The following is a 13,309-nucleotide window of genomic DNA, read 5'->3' as shown; positions in this document are numbered from 1 at the left end:
CCCACATTTATATGAAGGCAAAGGAATAGCACATCATGGGTAAAGACCTGCTAACCAAAAGATACTCAGTACAGCTAGTCTTATTTTCTTTTAACCTTTAAAAGCCTTACAACCTTAAGCAAAAACTAGTGAAAATTAAAATTTTTGTAAAATAACTTCTTATAATTAGTATCACTTTTTTGGTTAGGATTTTCCTACCTGTACAAATTGATGCTGATAGTTGTTCAGTTCAGTCGCTCAGCCATGTCTGACTCTTTGCGACCCCATGAACCGCAGCACGCCAGGCCTTCCTGTCCATCACCAACTCCCAGGGTTTACCCAAACTCACATCCATTGAGTCAGTGATACCATCTAACCATCTCATCCTCTGTCGTCCCCTTCACCTCCTGCCCTCAATCTTTGCCAACATCAAGGTCTTTTCAAATGAGTCAGCTCTTTGCAACAGGTGGCCAAAGAATTGGAGTTTCAGTTTCAACATCAGTCCTTCCAATGAACACCCAGGACTGATTTCCTTTAGGATGGACTGGTTGGATCTCCTTGCAGTCCAAGGGACTCTCAAGAGTCTTCTCTAACACCACAGTTGAAAAGCATCAATAATTCTGTGCTCAGCTTTCTTTATAGTCCAACTCTCACATCCATACCTGACTACTGGAAAAACCATAGCTGTGACTAGATGGACCTTTGTTGACATGATAGTTGTTAGGTTAACTGTAATTGCTTTTATAACAAATTTATACTTATTTTCTTTAAAAAGAAGCTAAATTCGGATTTGGCTGAGCTTCAAAAAGAAAAAGAAGATTTACTAAAGAGAGTAGAATCTTCATCTGAAATCACATGTTTGACTGAAGAAGTTGCCCAGGTAACAGTTCCACGGATACAGATTACATCACTTGGCCCTTCAAGGAGCATGGATTTGGAAATGAAGCAATTGCAGTGTAAACTCAAGGTGATTATAAATTTTATTAAAGATGAAAACATGTGTTGAGTTAAAGATATGTTTAAAGATACCCTTAAAGAATATTTTAAGAATATCACTAAAGAATCCTTAAAGATATGTTTCTGTCAATTTTAATTTAACTTTACTAATAAAGGTAAATTATGGTATAAATAATCCTTAGATTATTCATACTACACTTAACCTCATCTTTCTTTTTAGCATGATAGATTCTTATCTGGTAATTCATTATACTCTGAAAAAAATGACAAGGCACTATGAGATCCTAACTTAGGAGATGATGGAAACTGGCCATTGCCATTTATTCCACTATTCAATTCCGCTCTGCCTGCTACTGAACAGAATTATTTTCAAATATGTAATGTATCAACATAAATAGATTTTCTTTCCTGTACATATTTGCTACTATTTTAATTTGGTGGTTCTTTGTTGGAGATGGGGAACTAGAGGAAGAGAGAGGAGGCACAGAGCAAAGGTGAGTTGGTTTAATAGATTTCAGCAAGTTAAACCTGAGAGTGAGAATAAAATGCAGTGTTCCTTTTGTTTATAAAGAATTATGTCTTAAGTCCAGGTGGAACTGTCACCAATGTAAAAGTAAGATTGGCCTTATGCTAAAGAGAAATGTCTTTGTAAGCAAGAGGGTTTGTGAGTTTTAATTGGAAAGTTTACTTTCATGGTTCTTAAAACATGGTCATTTATTCCTCACATATTAATTATTTTCTTCAGTGGATTGCTCGCTGGAAGCTAAATGTATGTGGGACCATAGCTATAATGAGAGTTACTAGAAAGAAAATTCTGGTTGATGCTTGGGGCTAGTGCACTGGGACGACCCAAGGGATGGTATGGGGAGGGAGGAGGGAGGAGGGTTCAGGATGGGGAACACATGTATACCTGTGGTGGATTCATTTTGATATTTGGCAAAACTAATACAATTATGTAAATTAAATTAAAAAAAAAAGAAAATGCACAGAATATAACAGTAATAACCATGACTGTTATGAGAGCATGAGGGTATAGAATTGTCCGATAGACTCTGTTGCTTTCAGTCCAAAATATTATATGTGTTCTCTCTAATAATAACATCTTTAAATGAAGGATTACTAGTAGGATAAACTAGGATAAAGTTTAAAATAAGTTCATGTACTATTGCTTGAAAATATTTTGCTTTATTATTAATAATCAGATAAAACCATTGATATTAATTTAGATGCTTATTAAAAGTCATTTTTCAGAGAGGTCTTGTGTACAGAACTTGCCTTAACAACTACATTTTATAAGTTTTAACTACCTTACATAATAGAAATGAGAAAACATAGTTGTGTAAGTTTGGGTCTGTATATCTTCTCTTAAAATGTGTTTCTGACTGAATAAAATGGAGTAAAATGTATACATTGAACATTGCAGTGTTTAGATTTTATATGGAGGATAAAATCCATTGAGGTCTTTGATCTTATCTACCACAGAGACTTTTATTCACAGTTTGTGATTCTTCTTATATTTGTCTTATGTGCCTAATAGTTTTGTTTTCACCAAGATAAAATAGAATGTTAAATCCAGTAATGTCTAATCTGATGTCTAAATTTTTTAAATTGTCAGTAATTTTAAGTTGATTTTTATTTTACTTATTTGATTTTGCTTACTTTTAATACTTTGTAACAAATTTTGGTAATAGGCTTATATGGATGTCTGTAAGCTTCTTGGAGCGTGTCCCATGGTGTAAGTTTTTACCCTGTCTTAAAGGTGATACTAATATGAATGCCTAAAGCAATTTAGATCATGCTTGATGTAAGCTTGAAGTGACATTGTCCATATCTAACTCGGAGTCCTGAAACACTGACCAAGCTACATAGGGACAAAAAGGATAAATTTTTATTTTTGTCTTATTTCATGTTTTAATATGGAAATATTCTGGAAGACTAGGTACTTTTAAGTACCTAGTCATCTAGGTACTACAATTTATGTTTGATATTGTGTTGGTTTGCTAGGATTGCCATAACAAAATACCATCGAGTGGCTGGCTTGAATAATAGAAGTTTTTTTTTCCCCATAGTTCTGGAGTCTAGAAACCTAAGCTTAAAATAGTGGCAAACTTGATTTCCTCTAAGGCCTCTTTCCTTGTCTTGTGGATGGCCACCTTCTTCCTGTGCCCTCACACTGCCATCTCTCAGGCTGTGTGGCCTGTTTTAATTCTTCTCTTATAAGGAAACCAGTCTTATTAGATATGCCTTCCCATGTGACCTCATTTTACCTAATTCAGTTCAGTTCAGTCGCTCAGTCGTGCCCAACTCTTTGCAACCCCATGAATGACAGCATGCCAGGCCTCCCTGTCCATCACCAACTCCCAGAGTTTACTCAAACTCATGTCCATCAAGTCAGTGATGCCATCCAACCATCTCATCCTCTGTCGTCCCCTTCTCCTCCTGCCCCCAATCCCTCCCAGCCTCAAGGTCTTTTCCAATGAGTCAACTCTTCGCATGAGGTGGCCAAAGTATTGGAGTTTCAGCTTCAGCATCAGTCCTTCCAAAGAACACCCAGGACTGATCTCCTTCAGAATGGATTGGTTGGATCTCCTTGCAGTGTAAGGGACTCTCAAGAGTCTTCTCCAACACCACAGTTCAAAAGCATCAATTCTTCGGTGCTCAGCTTTCTTCACAGTTCAACTCTCACATCCATACATGACCACTGGAAACACCATAGCCTTGACTAGATGGACCTTTGTTGGCAAAGTAATGTCTCTGCTTTTCAATATGCTATCTAGGTTGGTCATAACTTTCCTTCCAAGGAGTAAGCGTCTTTTAATTTCATGGCTGCAGTCACCATCTGCGGTGATTTTGGAGCCCCCAAAAATAAAGTCTGACACTGTTTCCACTGTTTCCCCATCTATTTCCCATGAAGTGATGGGACCAGATGCCATGATCTTCGTTTTCTGAATGTTGAGTTTTAAACCAACTTTTTCACTCTCCTCTTTCACCTTCATCAAGAGGCTTTTTAGTTCCTCTTCACTTTCTGCCATAAGGGTGGTGTCATCTGCATATCTGAGGTTATTGATATTTCTCCCGGCAATCTTGATTCCAGCTTGTGCTTCCTCCAGCCCAGCATTTCTCATGATGTACTCTGCATAGAAGTTAAATAAGCAGGGTGACAATATACAGCCTTGATGTACTCCTTTTCCTATTTAGAACCAGTCTGTTGTTCCATGTCCAGTTCTAACTGTTGCTTCCTGACCTGCATATAGGTTTCTCAAGAGGCAGGTCAAGTGGTCTGGTATTTCCATCTCTTTCAGAATTTTCCACAGTTTATTGTGATCCACACAGTCAAAAGCTTTGGCATAGTCAATAAAGCAGAAATAGATGTTTTTTCTGGAACTCTCTTGTTTTTTCCACGATCCAGCGGATGTTGGCAATTTGGTCTCTGGTTCCTCTGACTTTTCTAAAACCAGTTTGAACATCTGAAAGTTCATGTATTGCTGAAGCCTGGCTTGGAGAATTTTGAGTATTACTTTACTAGCGTGTGAGGTGAGTGCAATTGTGCAGTAGTTTGAGCATTCTTTGACATTGCCTTTCTTTGGTATTGGAATAAAAACTGACCTTTTCCAGTCCTGTGTATTGCTGAAGCCTGGCTTGGAGAATTTTGAGTATTACTTTACTAGCGTGTGAGATGAGTGCAATTGTGCGGTAGTTTGAGCATTCCTTGGCATTGCCTTTCTTTGGTATTGGAATAAAAACTGACCTTTTCCAGTCCTGTGGCCACTGCTGAATTTTCCAAATTTGCTCTCATATTGAGTGCAGCACTTTCACAGCATCATCTTTCAGGATTTGAAATAGCTCAACTGGAATTCCATCAGCCCATATAAGGTATCAAATTGCTAACATGATTTTCCAAGAAATAGAGTATTTTCTACTTAATGTTTTTTATGCCTATTTTTTTGAAAAACCTGGTTAGATTTGACTCTTAAAGATCTACATCCATCCGTTTTGTTTTATCCAATGAATTTAAACTTTTCTATGTAAATTCTTAAGTATACCTATGAGATGTCCATGGTTCATTCAGAAATTAGAGGGCTCATGTGCGTTTTCTGTAGCTTCCTTTTTATGCACATTAGACACATTTTCTCAAGGAACTCAACTTTATATAGATAGATAATAAGATACGTACTGACATAAAACTGCCTTCCAGTAAATGATATATACATTGGTTATTTCTATTTAATTTGTAACTTTTTATGCAATCTGGATTGAATAGTACACTAATTTATATTTGTGATTTTTTTGACCACTTAATTGTTGAAAACATACTTTTTGATGTATACTGTGTTCTCTTCCAGCTTTCCAGTAAGTTAATATTGAAGAATAATAGTTTTTAAACTACTTTTACTTTATATATAATCTATTGTCAATCTAGTTCTAAGTCTTTTAAAAATGTTAACTCATTACTCGTTTCAAGCCTATGAGAGAAGTTCTATTATTATATCTATTTGATAGTTAAGAAAACTGAGTAAGTTAATTGTTCAAGGTCACAAAGCTACTAAAGAGGCAGAGCTGAGATGAGAGCTCAATCAATAGGGCTCCAGAGTCCATGCTTTTATTCAGAAATTTTAAAAAGAATTTAATAAACTTAAACAGAAAAACTCTAACCAAGACAGATTACCATTATGACATCTTTGAAATATACCTTTTACTCCAGATTTTGTAGCTGCAGATAAATATTATGTTGTAGGAAATGGAAAAGGGTCAGGGGACCTAGGTTTCAATCATTTTTCATCCAGTAACTTCTGGGACCTGACTAAGGAAATAACTTAGCTTTTCCAGAGGTCTAGAACAGGGACAACTTTGTACCCACTTCAAAAGGATTTCTGAGGATTAAAATAGCTGTAAGGTTTAGAGAGTCTGACAAATGTATCTGTAAGCTGGCATTGTTTTATTTATTATAATTCTAGAATCCCTCCATTATCCAGAAGTCAGAATTACTGCATTTTTCAGCCACAAAAAATAACAAGCATAAATTTTAAAACATAAAAGAATCAGTTATCTTAAAATCTACTTAGTTTATTCTGTTGAAAATATTTTCACTCTTCATTTACTACCTATTGTTTTTTATTTTAAATACAGCTGTAATGAGTTTATTTGTTTACCTTCTCAGCAGAAAACACCTCAAAGGCAGCAAATTAGAAGTATTCATACTAGGGGACAGGATGAATTTTTTTAGGCAGAAATATTGAGAGAAGTAAGAAATTATGATCAACAGATTGACAGATAAAGAAAATATAAAAATGCTAAGGTAAAAATACAAAATTAGAAAAACAGCAGCCTGGTACCATTCAGAGCAAGGCTGAGAAGCCATTTATATCATGATGTATTTTAAAGGCATCACTATATAATGATACAGTAGTAATAAATTAGACATAGTAATATACCAATTAACGTAGTGATAATATTTATAATATTATTATATTAAAATATCACTATTGCTTAATGTGGGGGCTTCCCTGGTGGCTCAGCTGGTAAAGATAATCTGCCTGAAATGTGGGAGACCTGGGTTCAATCCTTGGGTTGGAAAGATTCCTTAAAGAAGGGAATGGTCTACACACTCTAGTATTCTGGCCTGGAGAATTCCATGGGCTGTATAGTTCATGCGGTCACAAAGAGTCAGACACAACTGAGCGACGTTCACTTTCACTTTAATTTGTTAATGTAATCTTGAATTATTATTTCTAAATGAATGAACAGTCATTCCAGAAAAAATTTAAGATTATTAAATTATTATTTTTATTATATTTATATTAGTTTAATACTTTTTAAATTTAACACATGAATAAATTTCTGTCAACACTATCTTAGGTAAAAATCCAAAATATCAAAACCACTAAATAATATCTTAGGGTACATGTTTTCCTGGAACTTGAGTCAAAATTGAAAGCAAGGGATCCCTGGCACTCTAGTTACTACCTCTGGCCCCTAAGCTGTGCAAACAACAAATTCCACAATGCTGTTCTGCTTTGAAAAACTAATAATTATATATAAATACTTCCCGAGTTGCTTTGTGGTAAAGAATCCACCTGCCAATGCAGGAGACATGGGTTTGATCCCTGGGTCAGGAAGATCCCCTGGAGAAGAGAATAGCAGCACACCCCAGTATTCTTACCTGGGAAATCCCATGGACAGAGGAGCCTGGGTGGGCTGCAGTCCATGGAGTCACAAAGAGAGTTGGGCAGGACTTAGCAACTAAACAGCAACAATATAGGTTCAAGGAAGAAAGTATTTAGTATTCCTGAGATTCTCTATCAGTTATTTATTATTGTCTAACAAATTATCCAAAATGTAGCAATTTAAAACAACAGCAATTTATGATCCAGTGGGTTCACTAGGTTTGGAGAAGGAAATGGCAACCCACTCCAGTATTCTTGCCTGGAGAATCCCAGGGACGGAGGAGCCTGGTGGGCTGCCGTTTCTGGGGTCACACAGAGTCGGACATGACTGAAGTGACTTAGCAGCAGTAGCAGCAGCAGGGTTCACTAGGTAATTCTTTGGGGCTGTTTGCTGAGTTGCCTCACATACCTGCATTCTTCTAAACCAAGGATTTACCTGGGCTGGAAGTTCCAAGAGAGCCTCACTCACAGGCTGATGATTGGTCTGTTGGCTTCATCTGGGGTACTTCAGTATTCTTCCAAATGGCCTTTCCTCTGTATTTGTTGGTAGGCGATCCCAGAGCAGCATTACAAGAGGGCAAAGGTGCAAGCTACAACAATTTAAAGCCTGGATCTGATATTTGCATAATGTCATTTATGCCAGATATTTTCTGTCAAAGCAAATTACAGGCAGGATCAGATTAAGAAGGTTGGGAGATGGACTCCATTCCATCCTCTTGGTGGGAGGTGCAGCAAAGTATTTCTGACTATATTTAGTCTGATTATTAGTAAATCCAGAATTAGTTTTAGGTGATCTTATTAAACCATAAAAATACTTGGTAATACACATTTAAATTCTGTAAAATCTATATTTCCTATAAATATATATTTGCAATATCTTTGCAATTATTATATGAGTGTGTTCTTCTATTATTTTGACATGTTATATAAAAATTTTCATGTGCCCTGGTATTTCTATTAGAACATACAAAATGAACATTTTCAAGTGTTTAAATGTTCATTTTAATTATAACCATAATTTTTGCATTTTTATTACTTCATGAGAATGACATTTATATTTATGCTGCCTTAGAACAAGATTGCAAGGTATATTTAAATTTATATGTATTTTTAATCTAGAATGCAACTAATGAACTCACTAAACAATCTTCAAACTTGAAGTCTCTGAAATTTGAACTCCTAGCAAAAGAAGAACACATAAAGGAAATGCATGAAAAGTAGGTGCTTTATATTTTTATCCATTGTATTTGGTGCCACCTAGTGGCAATTAACTTTGTTAAACACTTCACCCCAAGAAACAATACCAACATGTTAAAATTGTTTTCCTTTCTTAGTTTATGTTTGAACCTAAATAAGATGAAGGTTTAAAGAATATTATATATAGTATAGTTGATGGCAAGATAGTTACTACTTTTATTAATTAGAGTAAAAATGTTTAAAGTTAGATTTTCCTTCTTAGAGTCAACGTTTTAATTTTGAATAAATATCAGTTAATGGCCTAAACACCATGAACAGAAAACTTTAGAATATAGGAATTCTTTGACTAAAAATATGTACATATATATATGTATATATATATTGATTTATATTGGAGTTATTACCTAAGCTTGTAAAGCAAAGATGAAGAGTTTTGTTTGTATTTAAAACAACTGAAGAATTATGAAATATTATACTTTGTGTATTTATACTAAAAAAGGAGTTTAAAATGTTCTATCTCACAGAATCAAAATTGTTTACTTTCTGTATCTTTTATGGATATCTAGAGCTTAGAAGTGATGTGTTTTGAAAGAAGTCTAGTCATTCATAATTAGATATCACTTACTTAAAAGTGACCTTAGTAGATAAGGAATTTCCCTGGTGGCTCAAATGGTAAAGCATCTTCCTGCAGTGTGGGACCCGGGTTCATTCCTTGGGTTGGGAAGATCCCTTGGAAAAGGAAATGGCAACCCACTCCAGTATTCTTGCTTGGAAAATCCCCATGGACAGAGGAGCCTGGTTGGGCTACAGTCCCTGGGGTCCCAAAGAGTCAGACATGACTGAGCAAATTCCTTTTCACTTTGACTTTAGTAGATAAAACTGTTAGATAAGAAAATTGTTTAATTTTTTTTAAGCAGAATGTCTTGAAGCTTGTTGATAGATTGAGTTAGTCTTTCTTACTGTTTACCATTGAGGACTTTAGATAACATTCTTTGAATCCTGTCTTCTTTACCTGCCAGCTCTGGATCTCAAGTTAATAGAATTAACTCATAAAGTTCTTAGAATTGAAATACATGTAAAGCACTTATAACAGTGACTGGTACATAGTAAACATTCATTAAATGCTAGTTATTGTTGTTCTAGTAATAGTGGTTATTACATTTATCATTTTATACTTAGCATTATCACCTTAAGCTAAACTGATATGTCAGTTCAATCACTGATATGTCTTTATATGATATAAATCACTTCAGTGTCTTTATGATATTATCAAATTTTATACTTCTTTATTAAAGTATAGAATTGTTTCTTATCAGAAACAATCAGTGTTATGATTTTGATAATCTCTAAATATTACTTGTATTTTTCTTGGAAGCATGAGTGGAATATAAATATAATTTTAAGTTTTCAAAAAATTTTATTAAGCTTTCTCAGTTCTTTTTTTTTAATGCATATGTTTATATAGAATACTGCATTTACCAAGTCACAGCTGGATTATAGATTTTAATATTTTACTCAAAATACTAACAGCAATATTTTATCCCAAGCAAATATTTTATTAATTTGCAATTAATCAGATAGCATTTAAAAATTTACGGTAGATATAATATGGGTAATATGTAAGATATTATCACTATTGAAATATTTTCTATCACTCTTGATAAGATGCCTTTTTTTCCCTTTCAAGGATGTCTCGAATGGAGAGAGATATAACCATGAAAAGACATTTGATAGAGGACTTGAAATTTCGACAGAAAGTAAACTTGGAAAGTAATGAGAGTATTAATGAAATGCTAGAAAATCTTGAAAAAAAGGTATCAATTTTTATGTTCACTGACACTAAAAAAAACAGATCACTTCCCTTTGTATTTACTTTCTTAAATTCAATATTCAATCTTAACAAAATGTATAATAAATATTCATAAGATATACCTGTGTTGTTACATAATTACATCATTTGCTCTGAAAGTACATTTTTTGTTTTAAAATTCAAGACAAAATCCTACACATATTATAGCCATTCATTCATTTTATATTGTACATATACCATGAGAAGTTCAGTTTAATTTTTAAAAATTTGTAATATTTTTGAGATTCAAAATTCTATTATATTCAGCATTTTCTTTAAAACTACTATTTATAATGATAGAATTAAGCATGTGTTTTAAATGAAAAAATATGCTAATAACTATCAGTTCTTCAAAAAGTGTACTCACCACAATTGTTTTAAAGTATTTCCTTGTACACGTTTAATTCAGTGTACTTAAGAAAAGAGTCATATTTAAAATAGTTGTACACTATCTGACCCCAAAGCAAAATCAGCAGTTTGCTGACTAAGAGATATTTTTTGTTTAAAAAATTTTAAAAGCTGCTATTTACACAAATCATAAAGCAGCTTGTGCTTTGGCATTCACAAAATGTCATCCACTCCAGAGAGAACATCTCCCTTATTTTCCTTGTTGGAGATAAAAAAATGTAAGTAATGCTCAAATGGAAGAGAGAAAATTTTACATGAGCAAGAACATGTATATAGATTTTCTTTATCTTTCTCCTCCACATACCCACACAAATTATAATTACTTCATATAGGTTTTTTTCAATGCTGTCTTTTAAATTTTGTTCATTTTAACTTCAATAATCATTTGAAGTATACAATGTTTGTATAAGAATTCATTTATCTTTAATAGTATTAAACTGAAAAAATGTTTTCTTCTGCTGTTTTTTAGCATTTTTTTTAACATATATTTATTTTTAATTAAAGGATAATTGCTTTACAATATTGGTTTGGTTTCTGCCATGCCTCAACATGAATTAGCCATAGGTGTACATATGTCTACTCCCTTTTGAACCTTCCTCCCAGCTCCCACGCTTTCCCGCCCCTCTAGGTTGTTACAGAGCCCCAGTTTGAGTTCCCTGAGTCATACAGCAAATTTCCACTAGCTATCTGTTTTACATATGGTGGTGTATATGCTTCCATGCAACTCTCTCCATTCATCCCACTCTCTCCTTTCTCCTCCTGGCCCATGTCCGTAAGTCTGTCCTCCATGTCTGCATCTCCATTGCTGCCCTGCAAATAGGTTCATCAGTACCATCTTTCTAGATTCCATGTATATATGTTAATATACTATTTATTTTTCTATTTCTTACTTAACTTCACTCTGTATAATGGGCTTTAGGTTCATCCACCTTATTATAACTGACTCAAATGCATTTCTTTTTATGGCTGAGTAGTATTCCATTGCATATATTACCACAGCTTCTTTATCCGTTCATCTGTGAATGGACATCTAGGTTGCTTCCATATCCTCGCTATTGTAAATAGTGCTGCAATAAACATTGAGGTATATCAATCTTTTTCAGTTTTGGTTTCCTCAGTGTGTGCGCCTAGAAGTGGTATTGCTGGGTCATATGGTAGTTTATTCCTAGTCTTTTAAGGAATCTCCATACTATCTTCCATAGTGACTGTATCAATTTATATTCCCAACGACAGTGAAAGAGTGTTCCCTTTTCTCCACACCCTCTCCAGCACTTACTGTTTCTGAAGTTTTTGATGATGGCCATTCTGACCAGTGTGAGGTGATATCTCATTGTAGTTTTGATTTACATTTCTCTAATAATGAGTCATGTTGAGAATCTTTTCATATATTTATTAGCTATTGGTATGTCTCCTTTGGAGTCTTCTGCTGTACTTTGAAATGCACAATAAATATGTTGTATTACTTATTTAATTTTATCCTAAAAAGTACATGTTATATTGGAGAATACAAATTGAAGTTTTCTATGACTTGGCTTATTAAAGAATCAAAACCAACCATCTCTTGCTTGAGAAAGTTCAGGTTAGTAATTAAAGGAAACGTAATTAAAAATAATCTTGTATTATTAGGTAGAAGTCTACACATAGCAATATTCATGCTTTTTGCGCAGTTTTGGGTGCTGTTATTGACTTATGTATTGTTAGTCTCACTCACTACTGATTTCAGTATGGTTAGTTAGTACTCGCAGTGCTGTATGAGTTACACAAATCTTATACTTGAATTTGATATCACTTATGAGAAAATAAATGAAATGACTTATTCATGCATTCATTTAGTTTCTGTTAAAACAAATACAGTGTAGAACTTGACTGCCTTTACCAATAATATTTACCTTTGTGCTTTTTAAATTTTTTTATTTATTTTTTAATTGAAGGATAATTGCTTTACAGAATTCTGTTGTTTTCTGTCAAAAACCTTAACATGAATCAGCCATAGGTATACATATATATATCCTCTCCCTTTTGAACCTACCTCCCATCTCCCTCCCCCTCCCACCCCTCTAGGTTGATACAGAGCCCCTGTTTGAGTTTGCTGAGACACACAGCAAATTCCCATTGGCTATCTATTTTACATATGGTAATGTAAGTTTCCATGTTACTCTCTCCATACATCTCCACCTTTGTGCATTTATTGTAGGTGAAGACATTAACTGAGGAGTGTTCCAACAAGAAAGTATCAATTGATTCACTAAAGCAAAGACTTAGTGTTGCTGTAAAAGAGAAGTCTCAGTATGAAGAGATGTATCAGCAAACTAAAGAGGAGTTAGAAAAAAAGGTATGGTTTAGGACATTTTAGTTTAGAGGTGGACTGTAACAATCTCTTTTTTATTTTTATTTCTATTTCTCCCCAAAACTATGAGTTACTTAAATGTTTCAGAGAACTGCAAAGAACATTTATATCTCTACATAAACACTAAGAATTTGTTTATTATTAAAGGTAATGCTGTATTAGAGAAACAGATTTTGTTTATCTTGATGATTTATAATAAATGAAAACTGTTGTTAAGAACTGGTATTTATATAAGTAAATATAAAGTTTTAGGTCCACCTAAACTTATAATCTGGAGAAGGCAATGGCACCCCACTCCACTACTCTTGCCTGGAAAATCCCATGGATGGAGGAGCCTGGTAGGCTGCAGTCCATCAGGTCGCTAAGAGTCGGACACGACTGAGTGACTTCACTTTCACTTTTCACTTT

General features: G+C 34.1%; 1 protein-coding gene across 5 annotated transcripts in view; it reads left to right on the top strand.

Moving 5' to 3' along the window:
- CNTLN (centlein) overlaps positions 1–13,309 on the top strand; it is a 352,381-nt gene that overhangs the window by 305,495 nt on the left and 33,577 nt on the right. For all 5 annotated transcript variants that reach the window (XM_019965900.2, XM_070794501.1, XM_070794502.1 and 2 more), the window contains 4 exons: positions 755–946; positions 8,220–8,317; positions 9,985–10,111; positions 12,749–12,886. In XM_019965900.2, the coding sequence (XP_019821459.2) occupies positions 755–946; positions 8,220–8,317; positions 9,985–10,111; positions 12,749–12,886 (555 nt within the window). The remainder of the gene's footprint in view (positions 1–754; positions 947–8,219; positions 8,318–9,984; positions 10,112–12,748; positions 12,887–13,309) is intronic.

The sequence above is a fragment of the Bos indicus genome, chromosome 8 (genome assembly GCF_029378745.1).
Source record: "Bos indicus isolate NIAB-ARS_2022 breed Sahiwal x Tharparkar chromosome 8, NIAB-ARS_B.indTharparkar_mat_pri_1.0, whole genome shotgun sequence".
In the NCBI taxonomy this organism is placed as follows: domain Eukaryota; kingdom Metazoa; phylum Chordata; class Mammalia; order Artiodactyla; family Bovidae; genus Bos; species Bos indicus.
The sequence above is the reverse complement of the archived record's forward strand: the minus strand, read 5'-3'. Positions and strand labels throughout refer to the sequence as shown.